The sequence below is a fragment of the Notothenia rossii genome (assembly GCF_949606895.1).
Source record: "Notothenia rossii genome assembly, chromosome: 7".
NCBI classification, from domain to species: Eukaryota; Metazoa; Chordata; class Actinopteri; order Perciformes; family Nototheniidae; genus Notothenia; species Notothenia rossii.
The window spans coordinates 37401405-37415783 of NC_136905.1; the positions used below are offsets into that span (position 1 = coordinate 37401405).

Consider the following 14379-nt stretch of genomic DNA (forward strand, 5'->3'; position numbering starts at 1 on the left):
CTATAATTGGAAAGCTGAGCGTGTGGAATGGCTCCGTTCACACACGAGAAATGCTGATTTCCTGCTGAGAATCTCTGCCTGTTGCAGTGAAAGGAGGGAGGCCTGTAAATGGGGAGTTGAACCAGTGCAGAGAGGTTAGTTAGGGGACTGTCTAAGTACAGTAGGTAAATTTGAATATTAATACACACTGAGTTCAACAAGAAAGTTGCTCGCCTGTCTGCATCAACATGGGATATGGAAATGAGCAGGATAAGTAGGGGGAGGTAAAGAGGAGAGAGGGAAGATCCTCCAACACTCGTCCTGATTAGTCATGGGTTTGAATTCGGAGTAGTTTCACAATCCAACATTATTCTATTCCAAACCAGTCTCTAAAGGTCTCTGGGTTTATACAAGTCAGTTGGTGAGCCTCATTTACAAATGTTTCCTTATTCAATCCCTCAAATCCCCTGTGTTGTGTGTGTGTGTGTGTGTGTGTGTGTGTGTGTGTGTGTGTGTGTGTGTGTGTGTGTGTGTGTGTGTGTGTGTGTGTGTGTGTGTGTGTGTGTGTGTGTGTGTGTGTGTGTGTGTGTGTCGTGCGTGCGTGTGTGTGTGTGTGTGTGTGGAATGAGCCATTTTGTGTGCATGCGTGAGAGAGAGAGAGAGAGCACATGTACCGGAGATCGTTGTTGTTAGCTTCTGGTGCTAGCGAGCTACGCTAACGGATATAAGGAGTTTCTTCAACAACAAATTGGAGGGAGAACTCTCCTGTCAGACTGAGAGGCTCAGTGAGCTAAAGGACTCTCTGAGTGTTTAGATAGTTAACTATAGTCTAAGTTATATCAGTGGGTCTCAAACGTTTTGATGTAAACAATTATTTCCGAGGCACACGTTTATACGATCATTAGGCTATAGTTATAAAAAAATAAGAGAATAAATGAAAAACAGGTATGAAATACTATATGACAGTAAAAAAAGAATAAAGTTTAAAAGGGTGATTTGTAAAATATCCATAAAGAAAAAGTAAATCTGTTTACAGTTCTGTTTCATATGGGTGTTGAGAGATGTATCCATAGATCTCTTCATTTTGCTCTCAAGGTGCACCAGATTGATGCTTTTAACTTCAATATTTAGAAATAAATCTTCCCGGGGGAGCATCCCCCCGGACCCCCCTATGTGAGATCCACTCACTACTTATAAAAATAGCACTTGACCCCTGCTTACACCTATATGCCGTGAGTTGATTATCGAGCCTTCATTGTAAGGTACACTGTGTATTTGCGTGGGGAGTGTTGCAGTAGAAAGTTCCACTGTAGCGACCGGTACATTAATGGGAAACCCTAAATGTTTGAGCACCCTCTATGAAATGTCAAGCTACCCCACAGCACCCCCAAAATAAATCTCTGGCGCCGCCACTGAGCCTGACTTGTGTTGGGGGGGCCCGACTTTTTTTTTTTTCCAAAGGGGGGGCCTGACAGAAAAAGTTTGAGAACCACTGCCATAACTAAACCTTAAGCAAGGAGCTTTTGTTATCTAAACCTAATCGTATGCTAGTCCAGTCAAAGCCCTGCACTCTGAATGCCTAACATCCACCCCAACCCCAGCCCCCCTGATGGATCAAACTTCTGCTTGAACGTCACTCAGTAATAACGACCTTGATCCAACTCTTCAAGGAGCTCTGGATCAGACCTTTAGTGCTCATCTCATTGCAAAGCTGTTCCAGGTTCTATGGATGTCAGCTGTGGATGTCTCACTTGAGTTCTGTCCACAGCATTTCTATCACGTTGAGGTCTGGCTTTTATTTGGCTAGAGTGATCAATGATTGTTGCCCATGAATCGGCAAAGCAAATGAGGTAGCAAAGCAGTCCAATCAGTGTTGGGGAGTGTCAAGTGCAGAGGTTGCGCTTGCTCGTCATTTTGACGGACAGGATTGTAACATTTCCGTCAAAATCCACTATTGGCCGTCGGTCTCTACAACTCTGACTGGGGGGGCTTGTGAACTGTCAACGGAGGGAGGGGCGCACGCTCGTGAACTGTTAGCGCTGTGTTATACATCCCCACTGCACCTCGCGGGAGCGCGCCACACGCCACAGCGTAAAGCAAAAACTCACAGACATTTCAATGATTTGTACGGCGAAGTACGGTTTGGAAACGATATCATTTCCTTTTTGGTGGGCATGCATAACACCAGAGTCTAGCTGCGGGGAAGCTTTGGCGCTGTTCTGAGTTTGTTCTAATCTGTCAAAATGACGGACTGCTTTCAGGTTTTTCCGTCATTGTTAAAAAATAACTTCATAGACGGAAAATATTCGGTTAATGCGACCTCTGGTTAAGTGTTCAGCTTTCCACCTCCACATTGTCGTCAAATGCCTGGTTGTTATCTTTTTTAAAGGTAAGATACCTGTACCAACAACAGTAGCTTTACATTGATACCAATACGAAAGACTACTTCATTTGGTTCTTTTTTTCTACTTCATTTGAATGGAGGCTATGTTTGGCCGGTGGCTACAGACCCGGCGTCATGGGCGGGCCCCATGGGGCCGGGCCCGCCCATCCAGGATTTGGGCCCGCTGTTTTAATCAGGGCTGAATACAACATTTTAATTGTTTTATTATTATGTTTATTGTTGTTATTTGTAGGGCTTTGTCCTAATATTTAATTTTGTTTTAAACTATGTTGAAAGATTAGTTTAATATAATTTTTTTTATTTTGCTATGAAATTCTGAATGAAATTCTGAATGAAATTCTGAATGAAAGGCTGCGCGCGAGACTGGTTTTTCGCTGGGTTGAGTCGTGTGGGTTTTTGAGTGAGATGCGGCGCAACAGCCTGTCAGTTTACTCTTGCTAGGTTAGTTTGGCTATTATCATTTAAATGTATCTGCAACAATGGATATCAGGAAATGGTTCATGAAAGGAATATGGCAACTCAGCGCCAGATGCAGGCACATTAGAAGACATCAGTTACGTTACCAACGAGCTAACAAGCCAGCCAGGGACAAGGGAGGCTGCAATCAATTATATTTTGAAGAGAAATTGACTCTCAAGCCGGCTCTCTCACAAACTCCTGCTCTGTGCGCAAGCAGACCGCTGCACACTCTCTGCCTCGCTCAATCTATCTCTCTCTCCCTTTCTCTCCATCGCTCAACCTCACCCCACCTCTCCACCCTGTGTGCACTCCTCAAGTTTGCCTGCGTGCTTGCCCAAGTTGGCACAGCGTTACAAATGTGCCACAAAACCAACCAATGGATGTAGCCTATAATAACACCGTTGCCTTATGGCAACCTAAAACCCCTCTGTTTCCGTAACAACAATTCCCCCACCCCTCCGTTGACAAATCTCGAGCATCTAACATTTAGATTTTTGTTGAAGATCTTTGGGATTACGCTGCAATCCTTCCCATTTTTATATACATCAGTCATTATTAATCTAAATTCTTTTGCAAGGTCTTTACTTCAAGGCAGGTTCACATCAGATGAGGTGTCTTGTGAATAGCAAACCTAAACATTTCTTATCACTTAAAAAGTAGCTCTAATGCACACATCTAGACTCGTTACACTGATTTGACACCAAGTTTGCAAATTACTGAGTTAATTTAGCCTTTGTGATTAGCATTAATTGTACTTATAGTTTATGCAGCCTACACTTGATGTAATGAAGTATTCAATACAGTAATTGTGTGGTATTTTAAAAATGATTGTGTTTGTTTTTTGTGTTAACTCAGTAAAAGATTAGGCCATATTTTAAAAGCTAATGTTTAAAACATTTCAAGTAATTAAACGGTTCACTCTCTTTTTCTTGGCACTGTAAATAGGCACTTTAGCTGCTGATCAGTCACTTACTCTTAAATGTATGTGTGTGTTTGTGTGTGTGAAAAAAACACTACAGTAACGGTCCTTCAGAGGCACGCTGCAGTACCCAGAGCCGTGATCAGTCAGGGGAGAAATCCATCTGCACTTCATCAATCTGATCAAATGACAGTGGACACACAGTGAGCACCGCGCTCACAGCCATCGCCACCCACTTTACTTATCCTGTGGATTTGTTGAAGCATCACCATCCCAAGAGAGAGGGAACTCAATGGAAGTTAAACCTATACGACCAACCTTATGATGGCTCCATGTTTGATCAGGACAGTACTTAAGCGATGAGCCACTCGGCCGAGCGTCCGCGTTTAAAAATGCTAATGGTAACAGTAAGGCAGGATTCATATATATTAAAAAACGTTTGGTTTTCACATATAAAATGTGCAAAATGACACAACGAGTTCAATAACGTATTGTCACAAAACATATGCTTTGTAATTGACAGCAGGGTTAAGTACCAACTTATATTTTCCCATTGACTGTGGCAAGCCCTTACCGTTAGTTCAGAATATCTCAGAGTTGATAATGTGTTTTACACTCACAATTATTTATGCTTATCTAATGTGTGCAATCACCTTGCAGTTAAGGTTTTTACAATGTTTTGAAAGCAGCGTGTGTGAGTCAGTGTTTTTGAATCACACTTTTGCTACTTTTATTCAAATAAATATGTTCTTCTTGTGAGTGTGTAAATTATTGTAGATATAACATCACATGTTCTGATTATATTGAAAGTCTGATACCCTGAGACTAAAACATTCAACATTAAAGCTTCATTTGTACCTTAAGATCACAAACTAATAGGAGTACTGTATATATTTCGTTCAAAATGATTTTTTAAATTAATATATAACATGTATGTGTCTGTATGACCCCCCCAAAAAAACATTTGTTTATATGTGGCTGACTTTGGATCAGTTTTTTACATTGGTAGTACTAATCTACTCATCCAGAAAATAATAATAACTTCAATTGATTTCCCATCTCAACACCTAATATAGAGGTTGGAGGATTTTTCCTCTGATGATAGTATGCTGACTTGATGGAAAACTGTTATTGATGTTTCTCAGACCATCTGTTTAATGTTTCATTATATCTTGAAACTGGGTAAATTGAGACATATGGCTTCCTGCTGTCACTATCTCCTGTAAACATTGAGAATTTAACAACAACCTTAAATTGGATGTTTATCTTAACCTATTTATCTTCTGGAAGCTTACAGAATATACAAGTTCTATTGGGCAAATTATTTATATTTCCAGGGCTGCTGTATCTATTAGCGCAGTAATGATAGCACAAATGAGGTTCTGCAGAAAGTAGCATCACCTTGGTACTCAGACACAGTGACTGATGCCACTGAACATGAGGTCCCTGGTGGCTCAAAGACTGAACCAACAAGGGTGAGACTGATTCCCTGTTCAGTCTGCATGGACATGTGTCCTTAAACCACACAGCCATTTCTTAATCAGGCCATGCATTAAAATCTCTCCCCACCACATACTCCCTCATCGATCGAACCCCCTCCGAAGATATAAATGATTAATTATGACACTGGTAGTAGCATTGAAGTCAGTGTAATCATTACACCCATAAATAACTGTCAGAGTCAGGCAGGGGATATTGGCATTAGCAGAAATGCGAACTTCCTTTTCAGGAGCATTTCATGTTATACAAGGAACTACAACACAGTATGTGGTACAGCAGGGACATAATGAATCACTGCGGATCTCCACAAAAACACATCTGCTGCTGAAGGCCTATAATTTAGTCTTAGCTGATGTGTTCAATTATTCACATCGGGGATCAGTTAAATCATTTGGTGACATGCTGCTCAACTGTACTGTAGGTTTGTAAAGAGTGTATCTGAACACCATCAGTGCATTTTCTTTCAGCCAATACATGTTATTTTATTTATATACACAAAATGTTGCCGGCGGCACAGGACAAAAGTCAGGCATCAGAATAATCTTTGCATTCATGCTCACATCGTCCCTTATCGATGTCTGTACCACATTTCTATTGCAACCCATTGACTTATTGAAGTGTTGGACCCGAAAACCAACCCAACTCACTATCCCTACAGCCACTAGGAGGACTCAAAGGTCATAATAAAAATTCCACTGCAGAGAAATAATGGATCAAAACTATATGAACACGTTATCGCTACAATACTACGGTGTCAGACAAGTGCAAATACTTTACACGGGCCAACACATTTACATTAGGAGAAACACACTGCACTTTAAACATTCTAATATTAAAACAATGTGCCAAAACACAATCAAATGAAGAAAAATCTTCAAATGACGAACTTGACGAACTGTCACTTCACTGAAAGTGCTTCATAAACAAAACGCTGCAAATACGCTCAGGGTTGTTGACGTTCGAGGATTATAAAGTTGGCCAAATATCACTGTCTAAAATTACCTAAAATGTTTAATCGGCTCATTTAACAATGTGATCACATGATTCCTTCCGATATTATTGCAGATCTGCTAACTTGTCTAACCTAGTCATTTCAAATATACTGACAAAACAATTCGAATTATGAAACAAACTAACTCAGCCAACAGTGACAGTGAGCCAACTTTATAATCCCTGAACGTGAACAAGCGCTCCGGTCCCAGCTGCGTCACTTTTTACTGTCCCTGTTTCCGTTATGTTTTGAGCTTCTTGCAGCATTTTGTGGTTGCATCATTTTTGTTTATGCAGTGCTGTTATTAAACGCTGCACATGTGTTGTCAAGTTGGTGAAGATGTTTCTTCATTTGTATGTGTTCTCCTACATAATTTTTTTTGTATTTGCAAAGTTTTTGAAAGTGCAGCTTGTTTCTACCTTATGAATGTTTTGGGCCGTTGCCGCATATTTTCATCTGTCAGCCACCATACTATATGGCCAATAATTGCACAGATATCTTTGAGTGGAACAACCGACCAACTATCATTCCCATCCTTGATGAAACAATAAATAGAGCAAACATGTGTTGGTTATATTGACACTTATGTTGGACATATCATGTGTTTGTGCTGTATAAAAAAGGGTGTAATGCCTATTAATGGTGCTGAGTACACCCGTCAACTGGTAACATTGGTGCTGTTTGTTAAAGCATCTCTTTCTGCCTGATGCAATCCTGCTCCTCCTCCGTCAGTGGGTGAAGGCCATGATGAGCACAGAGACTGACAGACTCCTAGGCTCAGCAGAGTTCAAAGACAGATTTACCCAGAATGTGGATATAAATATCACAGTTCTTGATTTGAATCGATTCGATCTCAAGAGCAACGGTGGACTTCCATAGTTTAGCAAATCGGCCAATGAAAGATAATAATATGTTTTTGCACAAATGCTGGATTTCCCAACAACTGTGCCCCTACTTGCATCTAGATCAATACCTAGGATGTGACCGTTAATTGCAAACAAATATCCAGCTCAACTCAAAGAGATAGCAAAGGACAGATCACCTTCTATTTGACCTGGTTGGTTTACTGACTGGACAGTGCTAAATGCTAATGTGACTTCTATACTCCTCTGAGTGAATTCATAAACAACGTGTCAGCCTATTCCTATCCATAGAGTGAATAAAGGCCCTATCTAATCCCGCCTCACTGGGCTATGACTAAACGCAGGACCGTGCAAGGCTACAGGCTGGCCGTTCACACGTCTCTGCACCAGGCCCTGGAAAACACCGGGCATCATCAATCTCAATTTTCTCCCTCAGAAAAAAAAGGATAGAAATTAATTATAAATTCCGCTTCAGCTCATCTTTTCTGTTGAGCGAAAATTATTTATGAGGCAAAATACGTTAGCTTCCCCCGGCACCTCCGCCCATCCTCAGCCCTCGCTCCCTGTCTGTTGTTGACAGTTTGATGGCGATCAGTGTCAGAATATCAGCGCTGCAGAACGGGAAGCGTAGCATGACGAGCTCCGAGATCATTTTCTGTCTTTATCACAGCTAAGGCTCTGCTTCAGTATACAAGGCGGGGGGGAGAGAGGGAGCGATGGCGGGCAGGAAGTGGTCAGATAGAGGCGATACAGAAAAAATAACAGGCTATGGCGAAATGTCTGAATGCAAACCAAACCATAGGGAGAACAGTAAGGTAAAAGGGACATTGATTGATTGACATAACAAGACTTGTGGCTAGAAAGTTAGCAAAACAGCTGCGTTTCACTTCACTACTCTTTAAGCTAAGTACTCGTGGATCTTTTAACACCTTCTGCAACCCCTTTCTGACAGCAGAATGTGGACAAGCTGTAATCCTTTGGAAACAGACAATCCGACAGTCAAACTCAATACACGCAACAATTTACCAACTTCTCTGTCAAGCTCGCCTTTTTCACTCTTCACACGACTACTTTTGGCTTTTACAAAGTGCAATGCCTCAAGGGAGAAACTGTCAGATGGTCTGTCATCCTCATTTGTATGATTTATTGCATCAGAACTACGAAGGCTAGCAAAACGCACAGACTTGTTAGAGAGAGGCAGAAGAGGCTATTTCAGCAGACGTTTCACTCCAACTCTTAAAGCTAAAAACACTTGCCTCTAGACAGGGTTGGTGGACTTGGTTTTAGAGGTACCTAAGTGGTCTTGGAGGCTCAGTCTATTTAAGTAACTTCTGGCAACTTTTGTGGGAACAGCCAAATGCAAGTCTATTACTGTAGCACTTTTCAAACTGAGTGATATGAAAGTCTGAACATGCTTTGCACCCTGCCTTTGTGGTGGAGTGTACGGGGCTTTTCAAACCAACCCCGTCTCCTAAAAATTACGTTCCCACAGAACTAAACTGCATTCTCAATTACGTTTAGCTAGAAACTTATTTTCTCCCACGTTACGTTCGTTATGAACGTATCTCAAATACGTTTATTTTCTACATATCTTTGCCATTTATTGTCTTGCTTATGATAATGATAATAATCATTTATAAATATCATTTTAGAGCACACATTTGAAATCAGTAGGCGAGGCTGTAATTTCGCCAGCTGTTACTTTCATGAGCTAGGCAGAACATAAAAGTTGTAACGTGCCAAAAAGCTGCTGTGTCGTTTATTACCTCAAACATCAAAACAAATCCAGAGTTACGTGTTTCTGTACTTCCTCTAAGAAGAAAGGACAGTAACAGAAGATCTCTGTGGCTTGATCGCCGTTCAAATGACAGCGTTGGTTTCCCCAAAAGTTGGCGAGGCTTTAAAGTGACGTAGATTTTACTCTCATATATTTATTCTAACGTAAACTACATGCCAGTGTTTTATCTTTTTGTTGATTTGTTTTTACTTTAAATCGTATAATGTCAGACTTTTTTTGCCGTCTGTGAGGAAAAGAAATGGAGCCTCAAAATACTGAAATCTGTATTTTTTAAAATATTTATTGTCAGAATAAGTGAGAAATGGATTTAACTTCTGTTAGACAGCCATATGCCATACATGTTTGCATACATTCACAGTACATATTTATTGAGTATGATAGCTGTCTAACAGAAGTTAAATTCATTTCTCACTTATTCTGACAATGTACTTAACCCCAAATAAAAGAACCCAATAAAAAGAGTTGTTAAATAACAGTGAAGTCACGTTTTAATAACAATAACTTATCTCTCTCTCTCGTTTTATTTTTCAGCTTTGCCAAAAGCCACTGTGTCAAGTGTCCATCTTGGGTTGCCGTCCGGAGTTGTCCAATATGGCGGACCATCTCGCACAAGCGCAGTACCGATCGGGCAGGGGGACGGATCGGGTAGTGACAGTGACAACCACAAACCATAGATATATAAACACTAGATGGCTCATGGGAGATTTGCCAGCGTAGCTCACCGGCCGCCATCTTGCTACAGTCAACAGCTACTCTGGTACGCGCTATGGTAGTTGTTGTAAGGTGAGTGATCTGCACAAAAATACTCTTAAATCGCTGAAATATTGACTGATTTACAAACGGTTTGGTTTATTATAAACATTATTAGCATGGCTATGATACAGGATGCTTGGACATGTTGAAATTGCAGCTTTTCTTTGTGTATGTGCCGTGGTTGTATTTATTAGCTGGCTAATAACAAGAGGCTGTGAGTGAGACCAAGTATTTACAAAGTTGACCCAGCAACTTTACACCAGTGGGAGAGGCAAAACTGCTCTTTCTTTTCAACATAACTTAAGTTACACATGATTTCTTCCATGTCGTTTGGCTTGTTAAAAACATCTTACATTTGAGATACATTATGATACAGGAAATTGCTGGCTTTGTGTTTACAGAAATACCTGACTATGCCGGACTTTTGTGTAGCCTACGGATGCTCTAATCGCTGCAGTCTGCAAACAAGAACCCGTGGAATCACCTTTCACGTGTAAGATATGACAATATTATGACTATAATTAGGATAATCGTTAATTACTTATTGGATGTATGTACATTACAAGGATCAGTGGGGCTATGTGAGATAATAGTATTTCAAGATTGATGTTGACCCAGCCTCTTTAGAATATGTTGCTACCATTTCTTTACACAATTATTTAAGGTTTCTTTTGGACACCTTTTTTATAACTCTTAGTGTGGTTGTCTTATTCTTAAAGTATACATTACATACATACATACATACATACATACATACATACATACATACATACATACATACATACATACATACATACATACATACAATTACCCCAAACATATGATCATTTTGTTGTGTATTTTTGTCCTTACCCTTAATGTTAGAGGAAAGAAGGGAGGACAATGTTGACAATAATTTATATATCTGGCTACCTTTCTCATGTTTTTAAGGTTTCCCAAAACCGGAGAGAGGAGGAGGCAGTGGGAAGTTGCCCTAAGAAGGGACGGTTTTGTTTCCTGTGGCAGGACACTGCTCTGCAGTGAGCACTTCAGTTGTAAGGACTTTGACAGGACGGGGCAGACTGTCCGGCTTAAAGATGGTGTTGTGCCAACAATATTCAATTTCCCAGCTCATCTTCAAAGGGTATGTGTATCATTGGCCAACAAGAATTCAAGGTGTATAAGATTGATATATAAATATGTGATTAAATGTCACACTTTAGTTTTTCTTTCTGCAAGTTTAGGAATAAATAATGTGTTGTGTATTAAGCACATTTTAAACACTCAAAATGTCTTTAATTATGTTTATTTTAGCCGGAAGCAACAAGAAGCACAACCACTTCAAGAACAGCGGAAGATGAACCTCAGCCTAATGTTGTGAGTATTCTGAATGTGGCCAAGACCAGAGAGATGGTCCTTGATTTCAGGAGGGTGAGGACGTCTCCTGTACCCCTGTGCATTCTGGGAGAGGATGTGGCTGTTGTGGAGGATTGCAAATACCTGGGAGTGCACTTAGACAACGGGCTGAATTGGAGGATCAACACTGACGCTGTGCACAAGAAGGGGATGAGCAGACTCTATTTTCTGAGGAAGCTGAGATCCTTCCACATGTTCAGCAAGATGCTGGAGATCTTCTACCGGTCTGTTGTAGCCAGTGCACTCTTCTTTGCTGCGGTCTGCTGGGGGGGCAGCATAAGAGCCGGTGACACTGGCAGGATCAATAAACTGATCAGGAAAGCTGGGTCTGTCATCGGCATCAAGTTGGACCCCCATTAAGCTGTGGTGGAGAGGAGGACACTGAACAGGCTGTTGTCCATCATGGATAACCCCACCCATCCTCTCCACCTGCAGCTGGAGGGTCAACGGAGCTCCTTCTCCAACAGACTGCTGCAGCTCCGCAGTGCCATAACTCTGTACAACAAATCACCTCTGGCTGGAAGATAACTCTCTGCTCCATAGTTTCTCTTGAATATAACCACGTTGTACATTTTACACATATATAATCTGTTCAATATTTAACATTAATATTCCATATGCCTTATATTTATGTATAATATATATATAATATCCTGCCAAACTCAACATGTATATTTTCCTCTTTATTTTTCTTGCTTTTTTCTAATTTATTTTAAAATGCCTTGTCCCTTATGCTGCTGAAACTAAAAATGTTTTCCCAAATTGGGATGAATAAAGTACCATTTTATCTTATCTTATTTGCATGTGGAATGTCAATAACAAGTGAGAGCATCATATGGCTTGTCATATTAAATCCTTTATCTCGGTGGTACCCAGGAAGGTCTATGATGGTGTTACTAGGAGAGCCCAATATAATTTGAGGTGGTACTCAGTGTAAAAAGTTTGAGAACCACTGGCCATCTCACTTGCTCTATGTCACTCATACACTTGAATAAACATTTGCAAACATTGAAACTACACCCAGGGGTTGGCAACCTTTACAATCAAAATAGCCATTTTTGTCCAGAGCCTCAAAACATATTTTTGCCTTATAAGGGGACAAGCCTATTAAGATCAATTTCTTAAAAGTACGCGTCTAATAATGTGTCTAATAAACCCATACAATGGTTGTGAAAGAATACCAAAGCTGAGGCTAGACGATGATTGATTGTTGGTGTGCCATGTGTCACCGTGTGTCTTATTGGTTTTGTGTTATACTGTATTTTATAACCTTGAACCTTGAAGCCCCATCTCTCCCCACCTACCCCTGCTTCCTACATCCCCTCCACACCAAGTTGTTCTTCTTAATAATAATACATTTATTTTGGGGGGCCGCCTTCCATAACACCCAAGGACACCTTACAGGGCATAGGGGCAGTATAGGGAACAATTAAAACAGTGGATTTAGTGAGATATCAGCCGGGGTAAGACAAGACAAACAACAGTAAATGGGACACAAAAGGACACAGAAGGACACAAAAGGACACAGGGTACAGTTTATATTATTCTTGGGCTTGTTTCGACTACAAGAACTCAGCGCACCGTGCTGTGAAGTAGTAACGTATTTCAAAGGTTCTGGATTTGTTTACAAATCTAGAAACTAAATACAAAACTAGGACGATATGAAGATCTGATTTCAAAAATAATTGTTATAAATGACACAGAACTGGCCTGACTGTGAGCTCATTTTATGTTGGTTTGGTTCTTCTGATAAAGGTGTGAATATCTAAATAATATACCACCATATGCTATTGTCATTAGTTGTGTCCCTGTTCTTCAAGCTAAGGCATTGCTAAATTAACAACTCTTGGCTTACAGAGTGGTAACATGAGACCGATTTTTATATATAAAATATAAATATATTTTTATTTTATAATTTATTTTAAATATTAACAATATAATAACATAAATGGAAATATATACACCGGCAAATATTTAATATAAATACCTTGTTGTTCCCTCTCTGTGTGTATAGCTATTGCTTTATCTGCTTAATGTTATTTTCATAAGAAAGTCCATGATTATAAGTATGCAGTATCATAACTACATCTTTGATGTTTATAAAAAACCAGACCGTTTGAAAATTGGTTGAAAATTGAGCAAGCTATGGTTATTTAAATAATAAACCATAATGTTATAAATGAGAGCACTACCTGTAGCAAGATGGCGGCCATGTGGCAACGTCGGTCTCCATTGGCCAGCAGCGCGGGTGAGTCATCTAGTGTTTATATATATCTATGCCACAAACCACCCACTGAACAGATTACCCAAGATCCTCAGCTTGTAGCTCGTTGATAGGATGTTTTAGCCGCAATGCATGTCGGGATATGATGTTAATGCGATATGATATCCGAAAACATTTTAAAAAAAAATATATAATTCTTTATCCCGAGTGTTCTTGCTTTTCTCTTTGGAAGTCACCACATAACTGCATTGTAATACACGGTTCGGCTGCATTAAATATTACACATCTGCCGTAGTTCTTTATTTATAGAGCCCTGATCTATGGCCCTGATGAGAAGACTTCTGGACAAACAGGAGAACTGCCGCCAAAACTGAATATGTGACGTGGATCATAAATATATCAGCAATTAAACAACATCTTGCATTTCTTTTCACAAAATACGTCTCCTTGCAGTATCAATAGTAACTTGGCTGACTTTTATATTTGATCCAATTGGTAGATAGGTTATATTTACACAATAACGGTGCACAGCTGATAGAAAAGGACTTGTAGTTTTTAAAGATATTACTGATTTTCTTTGAATATAAGAATATACTGAGTTGAGAGAATAGTCAGGGGATTTGGGTGATGGGAGACACATCCATGGAATCACAATTTCAATAGCTTACCATTAAATGACGGATATACATTTCTGTCTGTGATGTTTTACAAATCAGATATTAATGTGTAGAAGTAAAACATGAGAAATAGTATAGCAATATCCTGTAAAATTATGTAAACACATGAATAAAACTAGTAAACTACACATCTTCAGATGTTATACATACATAAGTGTCCTACACTAATAATACAAAGTTATTATTAGTATGCTGTGTGTACTTGTGTGCACCACCTAGTGGTTAAAGCATGTTATTGAATTATTTTTGTTGAATAATGTTATTTTTGTTGAATAATGTTATTTGATGAAAAAAATATTAAGAGTTCATACTTTCATAGGGGGAAAGTAGAAGGTCAATGATAGAAATATAGAATATAAAAAATCAAGAAGATACTCAAAGTGATCTCTACAATAAAACAGTTTAGTGCTGGATGTA

At 39.7% G+C, this 14379-nt stretch overlaps 2 protein-coding genes across 2 annotated transcripts in view; one reads left to right on the top strand and one right to left on the bottom strand.

Annotated features, from left to right (window-relative positions):
- LOC307047202 (uncharacterized protein) overlaps positions 1–12306 on the top strand; it is a 75241-nt gene extending 62935 nt beyond the window's left edge. Inside the window, exons 2-5 of the mRNA XM_079693991.1 lie at positions 9445–9696; positions 10068–10159; positions 10597–10789; positions 10960–12306. Of these exons, the coding sequence (XP_079550117.1) occupies positions 10080–10159; positions 10597–10789; positions 10960–11421 (735 nt within the window). The 5' untranslated portion in view covers positions 9445–9696; positions 10068–10079 and the 3' untranslated portion in view covers positions 11422–12306. The remainder of the gene's footprint in view (positions 1–9444; positions 9697–10067; positions 10160–10596; positions 10790–10959) is intronic.
- LOC307047203 (glutamate receptor ionotropic, kainate 2-like) overlaps positions 1–14379 on the bottom strand; it is a 344882-nt gene that overhangs the window by 224678 nt on the left and 105825 nt on the right.